This window comes from Anomalospiza imberbis, chromosome 10 (genome assembly GCF_031753505.1).
Source record: "Anomalospiza imberbis isolate Cuckoo-Finch-1a 21T00152 chromosome 10, ASM3175350v1, whole genome shotgun sequence".
In the NCBI taxonomy this organism is placed as follows: domain Eukaryota; kingdom Metazoa; phylum Chordata; class Aves; order Passeriformes; family Viduidae; genus Anomalospiza; species Anomalospiza imberbis.
This window is the reverse complement of record NC_089690.1, coordinates 14,972,056-14,988,505: the sequence shown is the minus strand read 5'-3', so window position 1 is coordinate 14,988,505 and position 16,450 is coordinate 14,972,056. Positions and strand designations below refer to the sequence as shown.

Sequence of the window (16,450 nt, the reverse complement as noted above, 5' to 3'; positions counted from 1 at the left end):
GCCTTTGTTACATCTCAACTAACTCGTTTTAGTTTTACAATAAAATCAAAATTTTGTGCAGCCCAAGGAACTTAAAATGAAAAAAAACAATAAGAAAACAAAGAACTACATATCAGGTAACTCTTACTTAGTTTCTCCATCTGACACTGCAACAACTCTGGCTTCTTCAAGGTGGGGCCAGTTAACAAAAACTCGCTTTCCAAGTACTGAACTGGCAACATTTTCCACCATCTGAAAAAAAACCCAGAAGTCTTATTACTAATTGTTTAACATATTAGAAGATTGAGATTGTTGTTACAGTATTTTCAAGTTATTTTTGCAATAAAAATGACAATAGTTAAATAATAGGTTTTCTTGCAGAATAAAAAACTCATTTTATCTTACTAAAATATATTTGATACAGATTACATAATCCCTATTTAAAAATGTGGCTTTTAACATGTTGCATGTGTTACTTGGAAGACCTGAGATAATTTGTATGTCTCATATAGGTTTGCTAAGTACTTCTTTTGTTAAATCACTTAGAACTATTTGTGTCTCTGGGACACAATAAACAAAATGACCATTTAAGATTACCAAAGTAATTCGTATGATATATTTTAATTATATATCACATTGAAAAAAAGGAACAACATTTATGCCTACAACTTGCTAGCATCTGTAAATTCAGTCTCATATTATGTTCTTTTTTACTAAAAAGTCTCTGCTATTTTTTAATGTATTAATTGGGCTTATTTGATTTTTCTTGCCATGTATCTTGAATATGTACTCTCCCTATCCCTCTACTAATATAATATATTATATTGTTTTCCTCCTCTCTCCCTCATTTTATTTATTTCTGAATTTTTTTCTGTTCTGCACTTGTCATTTGATACTTTGACTCTTCTCTCTAATTCCTCTATCAAACAGCCTCATTAGAGTGGAATGCATTAAGTCTGCTTTGTTGATTAAAAGGAAACACTTTTTCTTTTTAAGTGGTCATTTCTTCAGCTAGACAAAAGACAAACACCACTGGTCTGGAGAGTGTTCCCCTGCATTTATACCATTCATTAGCCACCAGCTCCTTACCCAAGAACATCTAAATGCTACCACAGAGAAAGGCCAGAAACTCAGCTAAGGACACTGATACTTCATATTGTGAAGTTTGGAAAATGATAAATGATTTTAGCACATACCCAAAATTCTAGACTGTTTCCCAGACAAATTTTAACACCTCAAATCTGACCATTTAACAAATTCAGACTTTTTAACAAGTCTTTCGTCCAGCTGCTGTGTTGTTTTTTTTTTTGTTGTTGTTTTTTTGTTTTTTGTTTTTTGTTTTGTTTTTGTTTTGTTTTGTTTTGGTCTTTTAGAGCTGAATGCTTACCTGGTCCTTTGAGTTCTCATCAACTGTGATTTCCAACATCATGTTCTCTCCATGGCTGCTTTGCTGAAACACTTGTACACCACTTTTTTTAAGGTAGAACTAGGTGAAAACAAAATAGCACATAAAATTTGAGCTCTTACATAGTTATCTACTACATACAATTGAAATGTTGGAAAAGAAAAATCTTTTACCTTATGTTTAATGTGCTTTAAAGTAGGAAATCCACAAAAATATAATGCACTCTTGTTGATTTTAGTTATCTTATTGTGGGTTATTTCTACATGCCAAGCATTCAAAGGTATTGTTTTATACCTAAAAAAGAAGTGGCACAATATTGATCTTCAGCTCTAGAAAAAATCATTACTCATTTACTCATTAACTGACAAACCCTTTGCTTTCCAGCAACTAATTTATGTCATTTGGATTATATAGAAAGGACTATAAAAAACCCATGTTATTGCTGCAGAGAGACTATTCATTAGGGAAAAAGACAAAACTTCAGGATATATGCCAAACTCACTCTTTTAAATAATTGTAATTACTGAATTCTAACTAGCAGTGGTTCCTTATGGCATCACTCATCTTCATAACTGTCCACTCTTTACCAACTATAATCCAGCAACAGGCATTCCTCCTCTACTCTGCTTTAAAGTTTGACTACTGTTAAGCTTATGTTTCCATTTCATCTTCAGTTTGTGTGAAATAAAGTCGGCTACTTTCAGTGAGAAGAAGGTGAAAAACAAATTTGTGTTTAATTCTCTGCACTGGATCCAAATGCTTACATTAAAAAAAAAAAAACACTCTGGAATTAGCATGCCAGTAAATGATCACTGTTTATCAGCTATCTGTACCAGTCCTTCATCTTTTGTCATACAAAGTTTAGTCATTCTCTGGTTTGTTCTTGACAACTTAGCACTGGTTCATCTGTTTTGCCAAGTAAATCTGAAGGGACGAATACCTTTACAAGTACCATCCAAAGCAGGCAACATTCAGTATTTTTCATTTCTCAGTTTACATATTGGCATATGCAAGGTTTGGTTAAAATGTTGGTAAAAATCCTCCAACTACTTTTAGGCTGCTCTACAATAGCTACGCCAGCATTACCTCGTGTGACATCGTTCTATTGCAGGGAATTTCTCTGGCCATGGTGACAGGTACTGGAACTCAGCATCTTTGTCATACCAGTACATCAGACAAGCACTGTGAGTGTTTCTTCGTTTCTCCTCTTCTTTTAGGCCCTTATTACAGGATTCCATGGCCTGCAGCAGTCGTTTCTAAGTTTTAGAGGAATTAGCACATGTGAAACTGCCAACAAAAATTAGCATGGAAAAGCTACACTGGGAAAGGTAACCCAAGCAATCCAGATATCCTATGTTCTCAGTGTCCACCTGCAACCTCACACTTCCTCATGTCCCTGATAAAAACACTCTCTGAACAATTACCATGGAATGGATTTGGAGAATAATCACCTCTCTGCAAGCCTGTTTCCAAAAGATAGCCTTGTCTAATACTGTTATCCTATATGCAAAAACAAAGTACCATTTTATTGCTCTCCATTAATGCTTCCCTATTACTGGCGTTCATGTGAAGGATTTACTATAAAAAACTATTTTTTTCAAGTGTTTATTATATTTTTCCTACTGATGCTCTCTATTTTTATATGCACATAGGAACAGAATATTTTTCTCAAAGAAAGTGAACCAAAATATTTGAATAGCTGGTTAAAAACATTAAGAACACCAAGTCCACAGCAATTACTTAGGACTTCTGCCACCTAAAACTAACTTTGCTTGTGGTAACCTAATCTAGATTTACTCCCCAAACAGCAAACATTTATTTTTCTGTGATCTTATCAAGTGTTAATTTAAACTTCCATTTAATTGCATGTCTAACTATTGCTAAATTAAGAAATTCAGAAGTTTTGTAATGCAGCTTTTATGGACAGCAGATGCTGAAAGAACTTACCTCATCAATAAACGGGATTAATACTACAGCTTCCCATTCCTGCTGTTTACCATTTAGGTCAGTTTTAAAATCAGGTGGATAATATTCTATAATCGGAGAGTCTTGACTAGTCATCAAATGCTAGGAAAATACAACAGAGATGACATCAAAGGCAATTTAGCACTAATTGTAGGAGAAGACAAAGAAAGGCTTGTCTTAAAACCAATTCAGTGCTGTACAGGAATGAAACATTTAACTGTCCTAGCTGGAAATTGCTTAGCAATTGTAAAATTTTATATTTATTACTAACTTTACAATGCACTACATATAGTCTCAAGTAGAATATTTCATACAACTAAAATGTAGAGATAGAATTTCTTTAACAAGACATGCAAAAACACCAAGAATGGAGAAAAATAAAATAAAGCAGATATTGAGCAAGCAGTAGGTAGATAATGAAATTTAATTCTCTATCTTACCTGGTAACATTTAGGTAGCAGATCTTTGCTAGCTGCTGGAAGTACAGCAAGAAGCTGTTCAAATGGCATGAAAGGTTTTCCAAGTTCAAATTTGATTTTGAGTTCACTGATGTTGTGAATATCTGACAGGTAAGGTGCATAATGATAAGGGTAATACCTGCAGGTGAAAAAACCCCCTAAGTTACATCACTTAATTAGAGCACAGCAGTGTTCACAGGTCAGAAACAAACCAAACTACATTAAATGTTCCCAGCACAGAAGGTGAAATTCCACTCTATCTTTCAGCAGTCTCTCATTCCATGTTTTTTCTTACCAGCTCCATGATTGAACTCCATGGTAATAATAATGCAAAATCCATTGTATTGCCTGGACATAACATTCAGCTTGATCAGCTAAGAAGGCACTTGAAAGAAAAAAGGAAGGATACTTATCAGTTTTCTCATTTTCTCTGGTATGTAAAAAATACCTAGCACCTTGTACATAGGGATGAAGTTAGAATATTTTGGGAACCTAATAATACCATGATTTTCTAGATTCATTTCCTCTCTGTTCTGCAAATACTTATTAGAGAAAGCTTGATTTGCAGCTCTTGTTGCATTAGGCAAAATCATCACCACTATAGTACTCTGCCATGTGTTCTCTGCTTTTGACATGGGATGAATATTCTGTCTTTTATTAGAATCACAAGATGTTGAGGGTTGGAAGGGCCCTTACATATCATCTTGTTCCAACCCCCTGCCATGGGCAGGGACACCTTCCATAGACCAGACTGCTCATCCAACCTGGCCTTGAACACTTTCAGGGATGGGACATCCACAACTCCTCTGGGCAACTTGCTCCAGTGCCTTTTCACCCTCACAGTGAAGAATTTCTTCATTATTACCTCATGAAATCTACTCCCTTTCAGTTTGAAGCCACTATACCTTGTCCTGTCACTACACACTCCTGAAAAATGCCTCTAATACATATTTACAAATGTATGTCTCTAATATGTATCTACAAAGACTTGTCTTCAGCATTTAGGAATTAAAAAAGAACTATAAACTTACTCAGACACTACTTCTACACCCATTTTAGTCATGTAGTAAGTTCTTTTGTATTGCCTAAACTCAGTTTCAAACAGATCATCATCTTCTGGTTCATCTTCCAATGTGGCTGGAAAACCTGTCATGAAAAAAAAAGATTGACATTCACTTCTCTACTACAACAAGGTTTGAAAACATTCACTTCTGACATAATGCCTTAACTTGACTCCTCAATTCAAAGCTGTAAGTACTCACACCTTCCTGGCACTGAAAGTAACATGAAATAATCAAACAGAATCTTTATGCAGAAAAATTCTGAAATTTTTAAGACAAGGCAACCCATTTCTTTAGCTCAATTACAAGAACAGATAAGGTAATATAAGACATCAGAAAAAAATCCAAGAAAACATTAAAATTAATTTTAAAATTTAATTATGTTCAGCAACATCATCTAATATAATGTAGTTATATTCATACATTTTTGACAATTAATTTCAAAACACGAGCAAGAAACATTTCCTACAAGCAGAATGAGTTTAAAACCAACCACAACCAAAAATCTTGAAGGCATACAAAAATCTGTTCCCCTGTCTCCCCATCTAAGAAAATACCTATACATACAATTATCAAAACCTTAATATTGTTGAAGGTTTGTTCATTAATTTCTTTAACTCATCATGGAAATACAGGGCAGGGAAGAAGCACCTGTAAAGCTTTAGCCCCACTCTCTCTCACCAGAGCAGCTCCATTTCCCAACAGCTGACTACGTTTCTTGCATTCAGATTAGGCTCACCTCTGACATGCAATTCTTACAGTTCTTTCAAATTTATACACACATATTTTTTTATATGTGTATGGAAAAATTATTTGCACTTACTTTTAGGAGTCACTTCACCTTCATTTTTTTCTAAAGCAGCTAAAGATATAGAATTTTCCTGAGCCTATTAAATTAAGATTTGAGATAATGTAAAGGTACAGGTTAATGCACAAACCCCATTCAAAACTTGCAACTCAAAATGCAACAATCAAAATGTATAAATATTATTTATTATAAACTCCATTTCCTTCTCTTACAACTGCTTCAAGGATATTATTTAAGCAGACAAAAAGGACAGATCAGACAAAAGGAGCAGTCTCAAAACATTAACTACTTAAAAAATCCCTGAATATTTGTGTTCCAAAATGCTACTCTTTCCAAAGTTACTCTGTACACAAAGAACAGGATAACAATATACAAAGACAGACTAAAAGCAAAGGAATTTTCTCCTGCTACTCTACACCCTGCTGAAGCATATAGTGAAGGGCAGTCAGTGGAAGTTGTGGTGGGGAACTTGGCACTGGGGCAGAGACAGGATACTGTTATGTAGTAGTGCACACATATACAAGGTGCTGTTCCTTATTAATTGGTTATATCTAGAAATGCAAGTTTAATACTGATCTGAGATACCTCCCCAGTGAAATTGCTCGTTCCCTATTTGTTGTCCAGCAGTTAGCCAATACCAAGATTGTACATGGAAGTTCTATCACTGTATCTGAAACATGCAGAACTTCCAGCAGACGATGCATTAAAAATTACGATTATGAAGCATAGCAGGTTTGATCATAACACACACAAAACTTAAGTTCTGCTGCTTTTGAAGATCAGCAAAGCATTTAATACATGTTTATGAGATTTTAAAAATCATGAGCACCTGCCCCTGACTGAACCATTTCATCACTCCCAACCAGCAATGCATACAGGCAGAATGCAAACTGTTACAATTTACTACATTTTCTGGTTTGAAAAAAACAGAGGTTTATGCCACTTTATTTGTCTAAGATTAAATTACTGATTTGCAAAAAGTAACATTCTTATTTCTGAAACTGTGCATATAAAACACTGACCTTTTGCTTCTTTTGTTTCTTTTTTCTGGCTTCCTCTGCTGCAATCCCAGCTGCTTCATTGAGGTATTTATTGCCCACTTTACTTTCAAACCATTTTAGGTCAACAAAGACTTCACTGAAGTGTTCACGATCAAACTGTGAGATTAAAGTAAGTTTGCAAATATTTGAGGGATGTCAAATTTAGAATGTCAGATTAACAATGTCTTTGTAGTACATGCATTAGATTACATCTAGAGTCATCTGTACATAAATATTTTGCCCTAGAGATACAACTAATTAATACTAAAAATCCTGTTTCTCAGCAATATGTAACATACAGCCAAGCCATATTTTGTTTTCTTTCAGTAAGGCAGCAAGGTGTAACAAAAAAGAATGAAATAACTTCTACATTTCACTTCAGAGTTGTATATTCAATTCAGAGTTGTACTGCTTCAACTCTAAAACCAGTACACATATAGGGTCTGGTTAATACAGCCTTCTGCCACAGATCTAACACTTTCACATCTCTATCCAAGAAATAAGGCTGAAGCAGGGACAACAGATGATCTCCCTCTTTCCAAGTTCAGCAGAATGTTTAATCCTTTCCATTTCTATATGGCCTATACCTTACCCCATCTCTAGGATGGATTACTGCACCGGCACTTAACAGGATTACCTCCTGTACACCAGTTAGTTCATGAACAACACTGCCTGCCTCTCAGAGATACTCCTTGACCTTTACTAGTGATTTTAATAAAAAACCTGGAAACAATTCTCCCCTTCAAGACCTTCAGACATACCCCACAGGAAACTACCAGCAAAGGAAAAAAAGAACATCACTGCCTGCAGCAAGCTTTAAGAATACACAAAAGTCACAGACAATTCTGAGCTGGAAGAGACCCACAAAGATCACTGAGTCCAACTCTTATGTGAATGGCCCTACAGGGACTGAACTCTCATCCCTGGCATTACTGGCACCTGCTCTAGAGGGACTGAACCCACATCCCTGGCTTTACTGGCACCTGCTCTAACCAGCTTTACCTGATACTGCCACACACTTTGATGGGAAGTGAGCACCATGATTCTACTGGTGAATCCTCATTTGACTTGCAGTATTAAAAGCATTGTGCTGGCTAAAGTACAGATCAAATGATTCAATCTTTTTCCTCTTACGCTATAAGATCAGACAACAACTGATTGGATTCCATCTGTTCAATACTAAAAGAGCTGATTAAACCACCTGTAAAACACACCCATACTGGGTACCATACTGAGTTTAAATTCAACATTCTATAAATTTCAAAGTTACTTACATCTGACAATCTTGCAAGGTATTTCTCAAAACGTTCTAAATTCAGATGCCCATTTTCATTGATGTAACCTGTTGAGAAAATTAAGTATGCTTTTGAACTAACAATTCAACAACTTTACGATTTGCATTTAAATGCTGCACAGGTAATAAAATGCAATCTTGCTGCCTCTCTAAGGAAAGTGTAGTAAATGCTAAAGATTCTAATGTGAAAAAAAGGTCAGTAAATACAAATACATCAATGTTAATGCTTCTACTTTCCACAACTGAACTCAGTCTTCTCACCTCCCAGTTCTGGCAAGATAGCCATGTATGTTCTATAAAGTAGCGGCAGTGCATCATGATTAATGTGTAAATGAGGTAGATGAGGAATAAAATCATTTCCTACAAGAAAACCCATTAAGATCCAATCATCTATTATCCTTTCAATATCATATTCAAAAGAAATCTTGTCCTGGAGGAAAAAGGAAAAAAGAACAACATTCAGGAGTATAATTTTTGCATAAAGACTTCACACACTCACATATTTTTTCCCATCTCAGCTCCATTAGAACTTACCTTTACTGGGGAAAATTCATAATCAATATATTCTCTCATCAGTGATAAGTGCAGTAAATGAAACGTGGTTTCCTCTGGTGCACACACTCTGTAAATTATTCAAACCACCAAGTTAATTATTTATTAACACACTTTCAACATTAATATTAATAAGTCCAAGGTTACCCAAACACAAGAAATTTTACTAGGATTGTATCTTCATAGAAGAAATAACGTATAAACAATTCCCTGAATCTTTTTTAGGATTAATCTGATTTGGTCTATAAAATTGTGCAGTAGAATCTTCTAAACACCAGATGTGATTGTATGGAGAAGAACTAACTTAGAGAACAACTTTGTGGAGTTCCATGCTGCAGTAACTATTTCCTAAATCCTTGTCCCATTGCTCAAAAAAGAGACAAACTATTTTTCTAACTAGTGTGAATGAGAGCAGAGTACACAGATTTCCATGTAAACCATCTGGGTTACATTTGTATTCATTTGAAATGCTTCTTGTAAGAGATGAATATGCTCAACTTGAAAACATGTTCTGTATGTATTATTTTGTGGCTTCAAAGCAGCACTAGAAGAATAACAAACCTACTGCTTGTTTATGGCATAGTCAACACATATTCTGCCTTCCTTTCTTCTCTTTGCTAAAACTACTCGTAAAAACCCTACCTCAACATTAGCCCCAAATCAGTTAATACCTACACCAAAAGATTAATGAGCTAAATGATGTATTTCAAATAAATAAAGGACTATTTCACCTTGTAGATACTATAGCTAGCTGAGACCACCTCCAATGACAAACCAGCATAAATACTTGTGTCTTCACACATAAATAGGAAATTTCAGAATGATCCTAAGAGGAAGATATGTGCCTAAGAGGAAGAAGCAGCCTTCAGATAAAGTCATGTAAGACAAATTCTGAGCTACACTGGGCTTCAGAATCAATTGTGTAATTTTTTAAATGCAATTTTCATATGGGTATTAAAGAACTTTGGCAATCAGGTTGATGTTATAAGACTCTGGAGACATTCTGCCCTTATTATTCATTGCACTGGACTTGAAAATCCTGATAAGACAAGCAATTTCTTTCAATGAAAAAAATTGTGGAGATATGTCAATTTGTATGTATTTTTAGGATTTTCAAATTTCCAAATGTAAGTATCCATAAAAGTGACAATATTGACAGAAGGCAACTCCTGTAACTTACAGAAGTAAATTCTTGTAATGAGCAAAATTACTCAGAAATTACAACATGGAACAATGCTGGGGGGGGTTGGAATAAATAACACCTTGCCTTTTGATTTCATACTTTCACTAATTAATCTTTCAAAAAGTAATCACATTCTTGTTTGACATTATTTTATTTTTTAGAAAGGTAAAACCAAGGTTTTACTTCAATTAGATGTAAGGTCTTCAAAAAAATATTGCAGTGCTGCATGCCAACACTACCCAGGAGTATTAGTGAAGTGCTGACTGCAAAGACTGAAAAGAAAGCACATTTCTGATGTTTATCATATTGTCCTTGGCAATGAAATATTCCTTTATTATCAAAAGTTATGAATTTATCTAAACATTTATGACTTATCCTTTGTTATCCAAAATCCTTTCATTGCCAGAAATGTTTATTTCTATCTCTCCCATCTTCTAACTTTATGTACCCAATATATACTTAAGGTCCTTCCAAGAAGGAACCCAGCCACAGAAACAGTTATAAATTATTCCTGTACTACTTCAGCACAGCTCCAGGTACACACACAGCTGTGCAACAAGTCACCATCTTCTGACTGTTTATAGACACCAAATTGTTTCAATTGGGCAAACCCTGAATAACAGCATCTACCCAGCCATTTCAAGAGAGTTTATTTTAGTAATTATCCTAGTAATTTATATTTATGCACAAAACCTCATATATACATACATACATATATATATATACACACACACACACACACATGCACATTTTAGAAAGCTAATATCTGCAAACACAGTTATGGAAACAATGTCAATACAGCCCAGGTTGATCCATTATTACATGAAGAAAAAAGTAAAACATACCAAAGTCTTAAAGATTTTTTATCAGCTGGTCTGACAGCATACATTTTTTCATGTAAACCAATTTAAATGCACAATTTGGCACGTTGATTTCTCTAATTTCATGACTATTCTAACCCAAAGAATAAACTAAGACTTCATTGAATTACTATGCAATCAATTAAAAAAACCCCAAATCGACACACACACCTGTTTTAGTCACCCAGTATGTTTTGGATGTAATTTCATCATAAATAAAGTGAGAGTAAAATTAAATCAATTCACCTTTGAGCCTTTTTACCACCAAATCTGACTTCTTCTCTTAAGAGCGCAAAGTGTGCCTCATGACTTGTTAATCCCAGCATTATCTATTACAAAGAGATATCAGAAAGATCTTATTTCTTAAATTTTTTTAAACCTTTCAAGCAGTATAAAGAAATTTTGATGTTTAGAGTTTCATTACAAATTCAAACGTTTGCAGGAATACAAAATGATATGCTTGTTTCAAGCCATTTTAAAATCCTATAAGCTTAGGAACATATCAGAAATGTAGACACTTGGCAAATCCCTGTTGTTTGTATTATTTTAATTGCACATACCAAGTCAGCATCTAAGCCATAGAGACAGTGTCTTGTGTTTGGATCATGATGGGGCTTTGCTTTTTCTGATCTGATGAACTCCATAATTTTATGCTCACCTTCCCCTGGAGTCTGGACACCAAAACAAAACAAAAAAAAAGACCCACAAAAAATATTCAGCAGTAAGTATTAATGTACAAAAAAAAATTATTTAAAATAGTATAGTAAGAAAATATAATGACCTCATGGCCTGATAAGTAGACTGTTATTCCTTGCCAGGATTTGTCTGTGGAAATCTTCATATTTACAAAATATTTAAGATGCTCATTCAATCTGGCCATGAATTCAGTTCCTGAAAACAGAAACCCAAGTTAAAGTTTTTCACTAGTTTGCATTTATATATCACAAGTATTAAAAAAAATGCCAACAAATAAAACTTCTGCCAGAGATGAAGGAAATGACTGGTTTCTTTCCTAAGACATTTCACTTTTTACATAATAATCTAAAAATTTTTTAGAATAAGACAGCATTCCAACTGTACTGAATGTTACTAACACTTTTGTACAAATTTACTTAAGCCTTTATGGATTCTGTCTTCTATTTTTTCAAAAACATGCCTAAAGATAGGAAAATAGTACCAAAATACAGATGACAAACCACAAACACTTAAATTTAGATAATCGACAAGTTATCTCACCCGGTGTAATACAGTTGGAGTCAAATCTGGCTTCTGTAGGGAGAGTTTCTCCCTTTTCCAATGCCTTTTTTATTTTGTCCTCTGCCTCTTTTGCTGATCTAAAATAAAACAGCATTGGAGAGATAGTAGAGAATGAATCTTCTTATTCAAATGTTAATATCCTAAGTATAACTTTTGACAAAATAAATATAGTTGATTATTTAGAGTGCTTAAGAAATAAAAGAGAAATTGAATTCCTGAATAGAGCTTGAACTTATTTCTGATACAACTAAGGGGGCTTAAAAATAGCACTTTTTTCACAGAAATGTGACAATCTCTTACTATTCAAAAGCAGTTACTATTTAGATTACCAAGGTGATCATACAATGGTCGATCACAATGAATGGCTATTAATGTTGAAACAACAGGAATATTTGTTATCTAAACACCTGAAAATGCTACCCTAGAACAATAACTGTAACATAGTTAAACAAAGCAGCAGGTCTGGAATTCCAAAGGAGTTATGAGTGAACAATTTACCATGCCCAGTAATGGAGAAATTAACAAACATCATGCCAGACTTTCTTGGCCAAGAATTTCCTAAACACTTCTGAACCAGAAATAAAGTAACCACCAAAGTTTTAGGTTTTTGTCTGGCCCTCAATTCTGCTACAATTTTCTATTTAGAACTCTTAAGCTCTACTTCCTCTCAAACACCTTTATTCCTTAAAGAATAAGGAATTTCTTTATTCCTTAAAGAAAAAATTACATCAAAAATCAAACCACAAAAAAAAAAAAAAATCCAGTTGCTTGAAAGTGTTTGCTCCTGTTCCTTTCCCACAGCATGTTTATGCTCTGTTTCACTCACCGTCCTGGTATTGTCTGAACAGTGGCTATTTTTCCTTATAGCAATCTTAAAAAAGCTTCCAAATCTCCCAAAACATTACTGCAATTGTTAATCCACTTGTAGCTCTCTGTCTGAGCTAGCTTGGTAACTGGTATCAATAGGAAATCAGTTTCATTAGAAACTTGATTTTTTTTTCTATGCCTTCCACTAGAGCTACCAAATAGGCATATCTAGAACTAGCATTCACAAATACCAAAGGCGCTCACAGGTTATGATGTATTTGGAAACATCTGAAAGAGCTCCACTGCAGAGCTGTTTCACAGAAAATTTCATAAGAAAAAGCTCCCCTTGTCACCAAGTGTCACATACACAGGGATAATTTAGGTACCAATCAAACTTTCATTTTGGAATCCTGATTTAACATTTTACAGGTAGTTACCCTCATTCAATTAAAACTACTGTCATAAGCACAACCACTCACCATCTCTTTTACTTTTCATGGCACACATTTCAGTAAGTGGATTCTTTTAAGTGTTTACTATCCTCAAGACAGAGTCAGAACTGATCTTCTTACCTAAAACGTCTCCCACGCTGCTGATTCATTTTTGCTCTTGGAGCTACTCCATCAACCGCCATGAAGAAAACCTTTCTTGGTTTAATAATGCGAAATAGTACTTCCAAATAGTGAAAAATATTGGCAAAAATCTTATCTTCTGAGATTCTGAAGTGGACATCGTCATCATTTGGATGTGAACACTGATGTATAATGCCATTCATGTCCAGGTACAAGTTGTCAAATTCTGGAATCTGCAAATGCCACAGTTAGTACCGCCTGGTGAATGCAGCCACTGCCCAAGGCACACCTGAGAGCACTCTGGAAAGGAGCTGAGGTGGGAAGACCACTGTGGAACCTCCTGCACACCAACAGGCAGAGTAAGAATATCTGGACCAGGTATGGGTTTGCCTACACATGCCATCTGTTACTTTGATTTTTCTCAGTGAGCCAAGTCAGCTGAACAGGTTCCTACTTTATCCTGGCTGTTTCTGGAACTTCAAGACTTTTGTCCCTGTGTTCAGACTATCTTCTACATTGTAAAATGGAAAAGCAAACCAAAACCACTGTTTTCAGGAAGATTTTTTTTCTTTTTTTGTAAGCCTGCACATTTAATTGATTCAACCTTTCATAGCTGCACTACAAACAAAAAAAAAAAAAAAAAAAAAACAAAACTGAGCATGCAATTTCCAACAATATTTCCAGCAAAGCTAGCTTAAGAACCTTTAGAGTTCTCCCCCTGTTCAGCAGCTCCTACCCCAACCGCTGCATGCTGTCTCTTTAGCTATGCTTGTGAGCATCTTTGAGTCTAGAGAGTGGAAATTACCACCAAAAGCAGAGAGCTGTCAATAATAACATCAATTTCTTACCCAGACTTTCCAAACAGACTTTATTTTTCGTTCTTGTTCTCTGCTCTTCTGACAGCCTTATCTATAGCAGTCACACTTTCTTTGAAAGGAAAAAGAAAGCCTTCCTAAATGTACACAAGCAACATACAGAGAACAAACACTGGTAAACGTATGACACAAAGGGGCCAGTACTGCCTTGGTGTCACCAAAATGCACCACAAGAGCAACTGACATTAAGCAAATCTACTCCCTAATCCCCCAGTAAGACTGTTCACAAAAATCCCCCTATCATCACACCTAGGAAAAGGCACTGCCAACTTGTTACAGTTTTCTATAGCACTGCTGCTGACACATCTTTAAAGGCACCTTGTTGGGCTTGCATTCATCCTCCAGATGCAAGAGAAATGTAACTGTCTTAGAAAGAGGAAACGGTGAAGAGAAGAAATTAGAGGCAGGATCAGGAATGATCCCCAATCAACGCTGTAACTAGTCTTCTGTTGCACATCGTGATCTTTAGTATGGTTCAACTCAGTAACCAAACTGCTCTCAATGCTTTCAGATAAGTGAGCAGGGCAGTGCACAGGCAACATCTTAAAGAGACCAAAACAAAAGCTTTTACACGGAAGCAACATACACAAAAGGTCCTATGTTTTCTTCAAGAAGCATAGCTACGATTTAACAATAATGCTGTTTTACATAGATAGTAAAACAGCCTTTCAATTGGTTGGTTTGGGTTTTTTTCACTCTTAGCATATACTCTAGATGCCAGTATGTGTCAGTCTGTATATTCAAGTGATCTGGAAGGGTTAAGTTGTGTTTACTGTTTATCTTAAGAGCTCTAAGTGCCTCTTTTAGAGGGCATCAACGGTAGCACCCTCTGCTGCCATTCCCCTGGTTAGAGCAGAGGAATGCAGTTAGAGACTGCTGCCTCCTCAGCTTGCCACAGTTCTTCAGCACAAGTTTAAAGATGTGTGAAGAGCCCAGGCTTCTAAGGAAACAGCAAAAAAAGCAGCATAAACTGCTGCCGCCTTGCTACACAGACAGCATTAGACAATTCAGAGAAGGCCAACAAATCACAAGCAAACACCTAAGCTTTGAAAACTGCTTTAAAACTAGCAGGTAAGGCCAAACATCCAGGCTGGGAATCACTTGAGCTGGGCATCTTATTTACACTGACACAACAGCTACTTAATCTTTAAAAATCACAGGTGTTTAGGGAAAACTTATTAATATTCAAACACACTCTCAATTATCACCTATCTCAGAAGATCCTTATTCAATCTATAAAACCACATCTGTGACACCAGCTGAAAATGATAATTAGAAGCGCTTGTATCCAACAGGTACCAAACATGTCACCTCTGAAGAGATGACGACTTTGTCCAACTGTTGGAAATATGATTTACGGCTTTAGTTTTCTAGGCTTGAACATACTTCCCGGTTTAGCTGCTAACACAAACTGTCCGACGCAGGCGACAACAAGGAAACGCAGCAGAGCTGTAAAACCTGTCCCTCGTCATTACCGCGCCATTGGCCGTCAGCAGCTGTAACTTTTCTGAGTCCAACAAGGAATAAACTCCGACCTTGGACGCCCCGCGGGTGCGAGGCGGCCGGGTGCTGAGGCAGCACCGCGGAGCTGCCGAGGGGACCCAGAGCGAACGGAGAGAGCCCGGCGGGGCAGCCGGGCACGGCCACGGGCCGGGACCCGCCGCGGGCCGGCAGTTCCCCGGGGGAACAGCGCACTCTGGGTCCGGGACTGCTGGAACCATCGCCGGCCCCCAGCCGCGGGCTCCGGGCACTGCTGCCCGCCAGCGGCAGGCTCGGCCCGGACAGGCGAGCTGTCAGGGGGCACCGAACGCCTCACCCGCTCCCCAGCGATCGCCCACCGCCGTCCGACCACTTTCGGCCCCTCCGAACGGCGGGTCCCGCTGAGCCGCAGCCGCCCGGGCTGTCGGCGAGCCGGCCTGGGCTGGGACTCGGTCCCGCAGGGCCGGCCGGGGACGAGGCCCGCGCGCTCGTCCCCCTCCCTCGTCCCGCCGAGGGGCCGGTCAGGACCCCCCCGGGGCGGGCCCGTGTCAGGCAGCGCCGCTCCGCCCCCAGCTCACCTGATGCTCCTTCAGCACCTGGCTGAGGCAGGGGTACCGCTCCGAGATCCACCGGTAGAACTTGGGGACCCCCATGGCCACAGCTCCTCGCCGCCCTCACAGCCCCGCCGGAACCAAACACCGCGGGCCGCGCTCCGCCCTCCTTCCGGCGCGCCGCGCTGACAGCGGCCGAGCGCCCGCACCACCGAGAGCGAGCGGGCACAGAGCGGCGCCGGGGCGGGGCGGGGCGGGGCGGGCCCGGCCGGGGCGGGGCGGGCGCGGGGCGGCTCCCGCCCCT

The 16,450-nt window shown here is 37.6% G+C and overlaps 1 protein-coding gene across 14 annotated transcripts in view; it reads right to left on the bottom strand.

Moving 5' to 3' along the window:
• Nucleotides 1-16,442, bottom strand: part of XRN1 (5'-3' exoribonuclease 1) — a 37,449-nt gene extending 21,007 nt beyond the window's left edge. For 6 of the 14 annotated variants that reach the window (XR_011002653.1, XR_011002654.1, XR_011002652.1 and 3 more), the window contains exons 1-19: nt 16,174-16,439; nt 13,242-13,474; nt 11,842-11,939; nt 11,387-11,496; nt 11,166-11,276; nt 10,852-10,934; nt 8,545-8,632; nt 8,272-8,440; nt 7,991-8,058; nt 6,699-6,833; nt 5,692-5,755; nt 4,839-4,944; nt 4,103-4,192; nt 3,790-3,946; nt 3,332-3,451; nt 2,471-2,640; nt 1,558-1,678; nt 1,367-1,465; nt 128-231 (exon numbers count right to left, since the gene is read on the bottom strand). Coding sequence is in view for 7 of the 14 variants with exons in the window: in XM_068200829.1 (XP_068056930.1) it covers nt 128-231; nt 1,367-1,465; nt 1,558-1,678; nt 2,471-2,640; nt 3,332-3,451; nt 3,790-3,946; nt 4,103-4,192; nt 4,839-4,944; nt 5,692-5,755; nt 6,699-6,833; nt 7,991-8,058; nt 8,272-8,440; nt 8,545-8,632; nt 10,852-10,934; nt 11,166-11,276; nt 11,387-11,496; nt 11,842-11,939; nt 13,242-13,474; nt 16,174-16,248 (2,201 nt within the window). In the remaining 7 variants the exon portion in view is untranslated. Of the gene's footprint in view, nt 1-127; nt 232-1,366; nt 1,466-1,557; nt 1,679-2,470; nt 2,641-3,331; nt 3,452-3,789; nt 3,947-4,102; nt 4,193-4,838; nt 4,945-5,691; nt 5,756-6,698; nt 6,834-7,990; nt 8,059-8,271; nt 8,441-8,544; nt 8,633-10,851; nt 10,935-11,165; nt 11,277-11,386; nt 11,497-11,841; nt 11,940-13,241; nt 13,475-16,173 lie in introns of those variants that run through there. The other 8 variants (XR_011002655.1, XR_011002656.1, XM_068200832.1 and 5 more) reach the window with 5 other exon arrangements.
• Nucleotides 16,443-16,450: the final 8 nt, after the last annotated feature.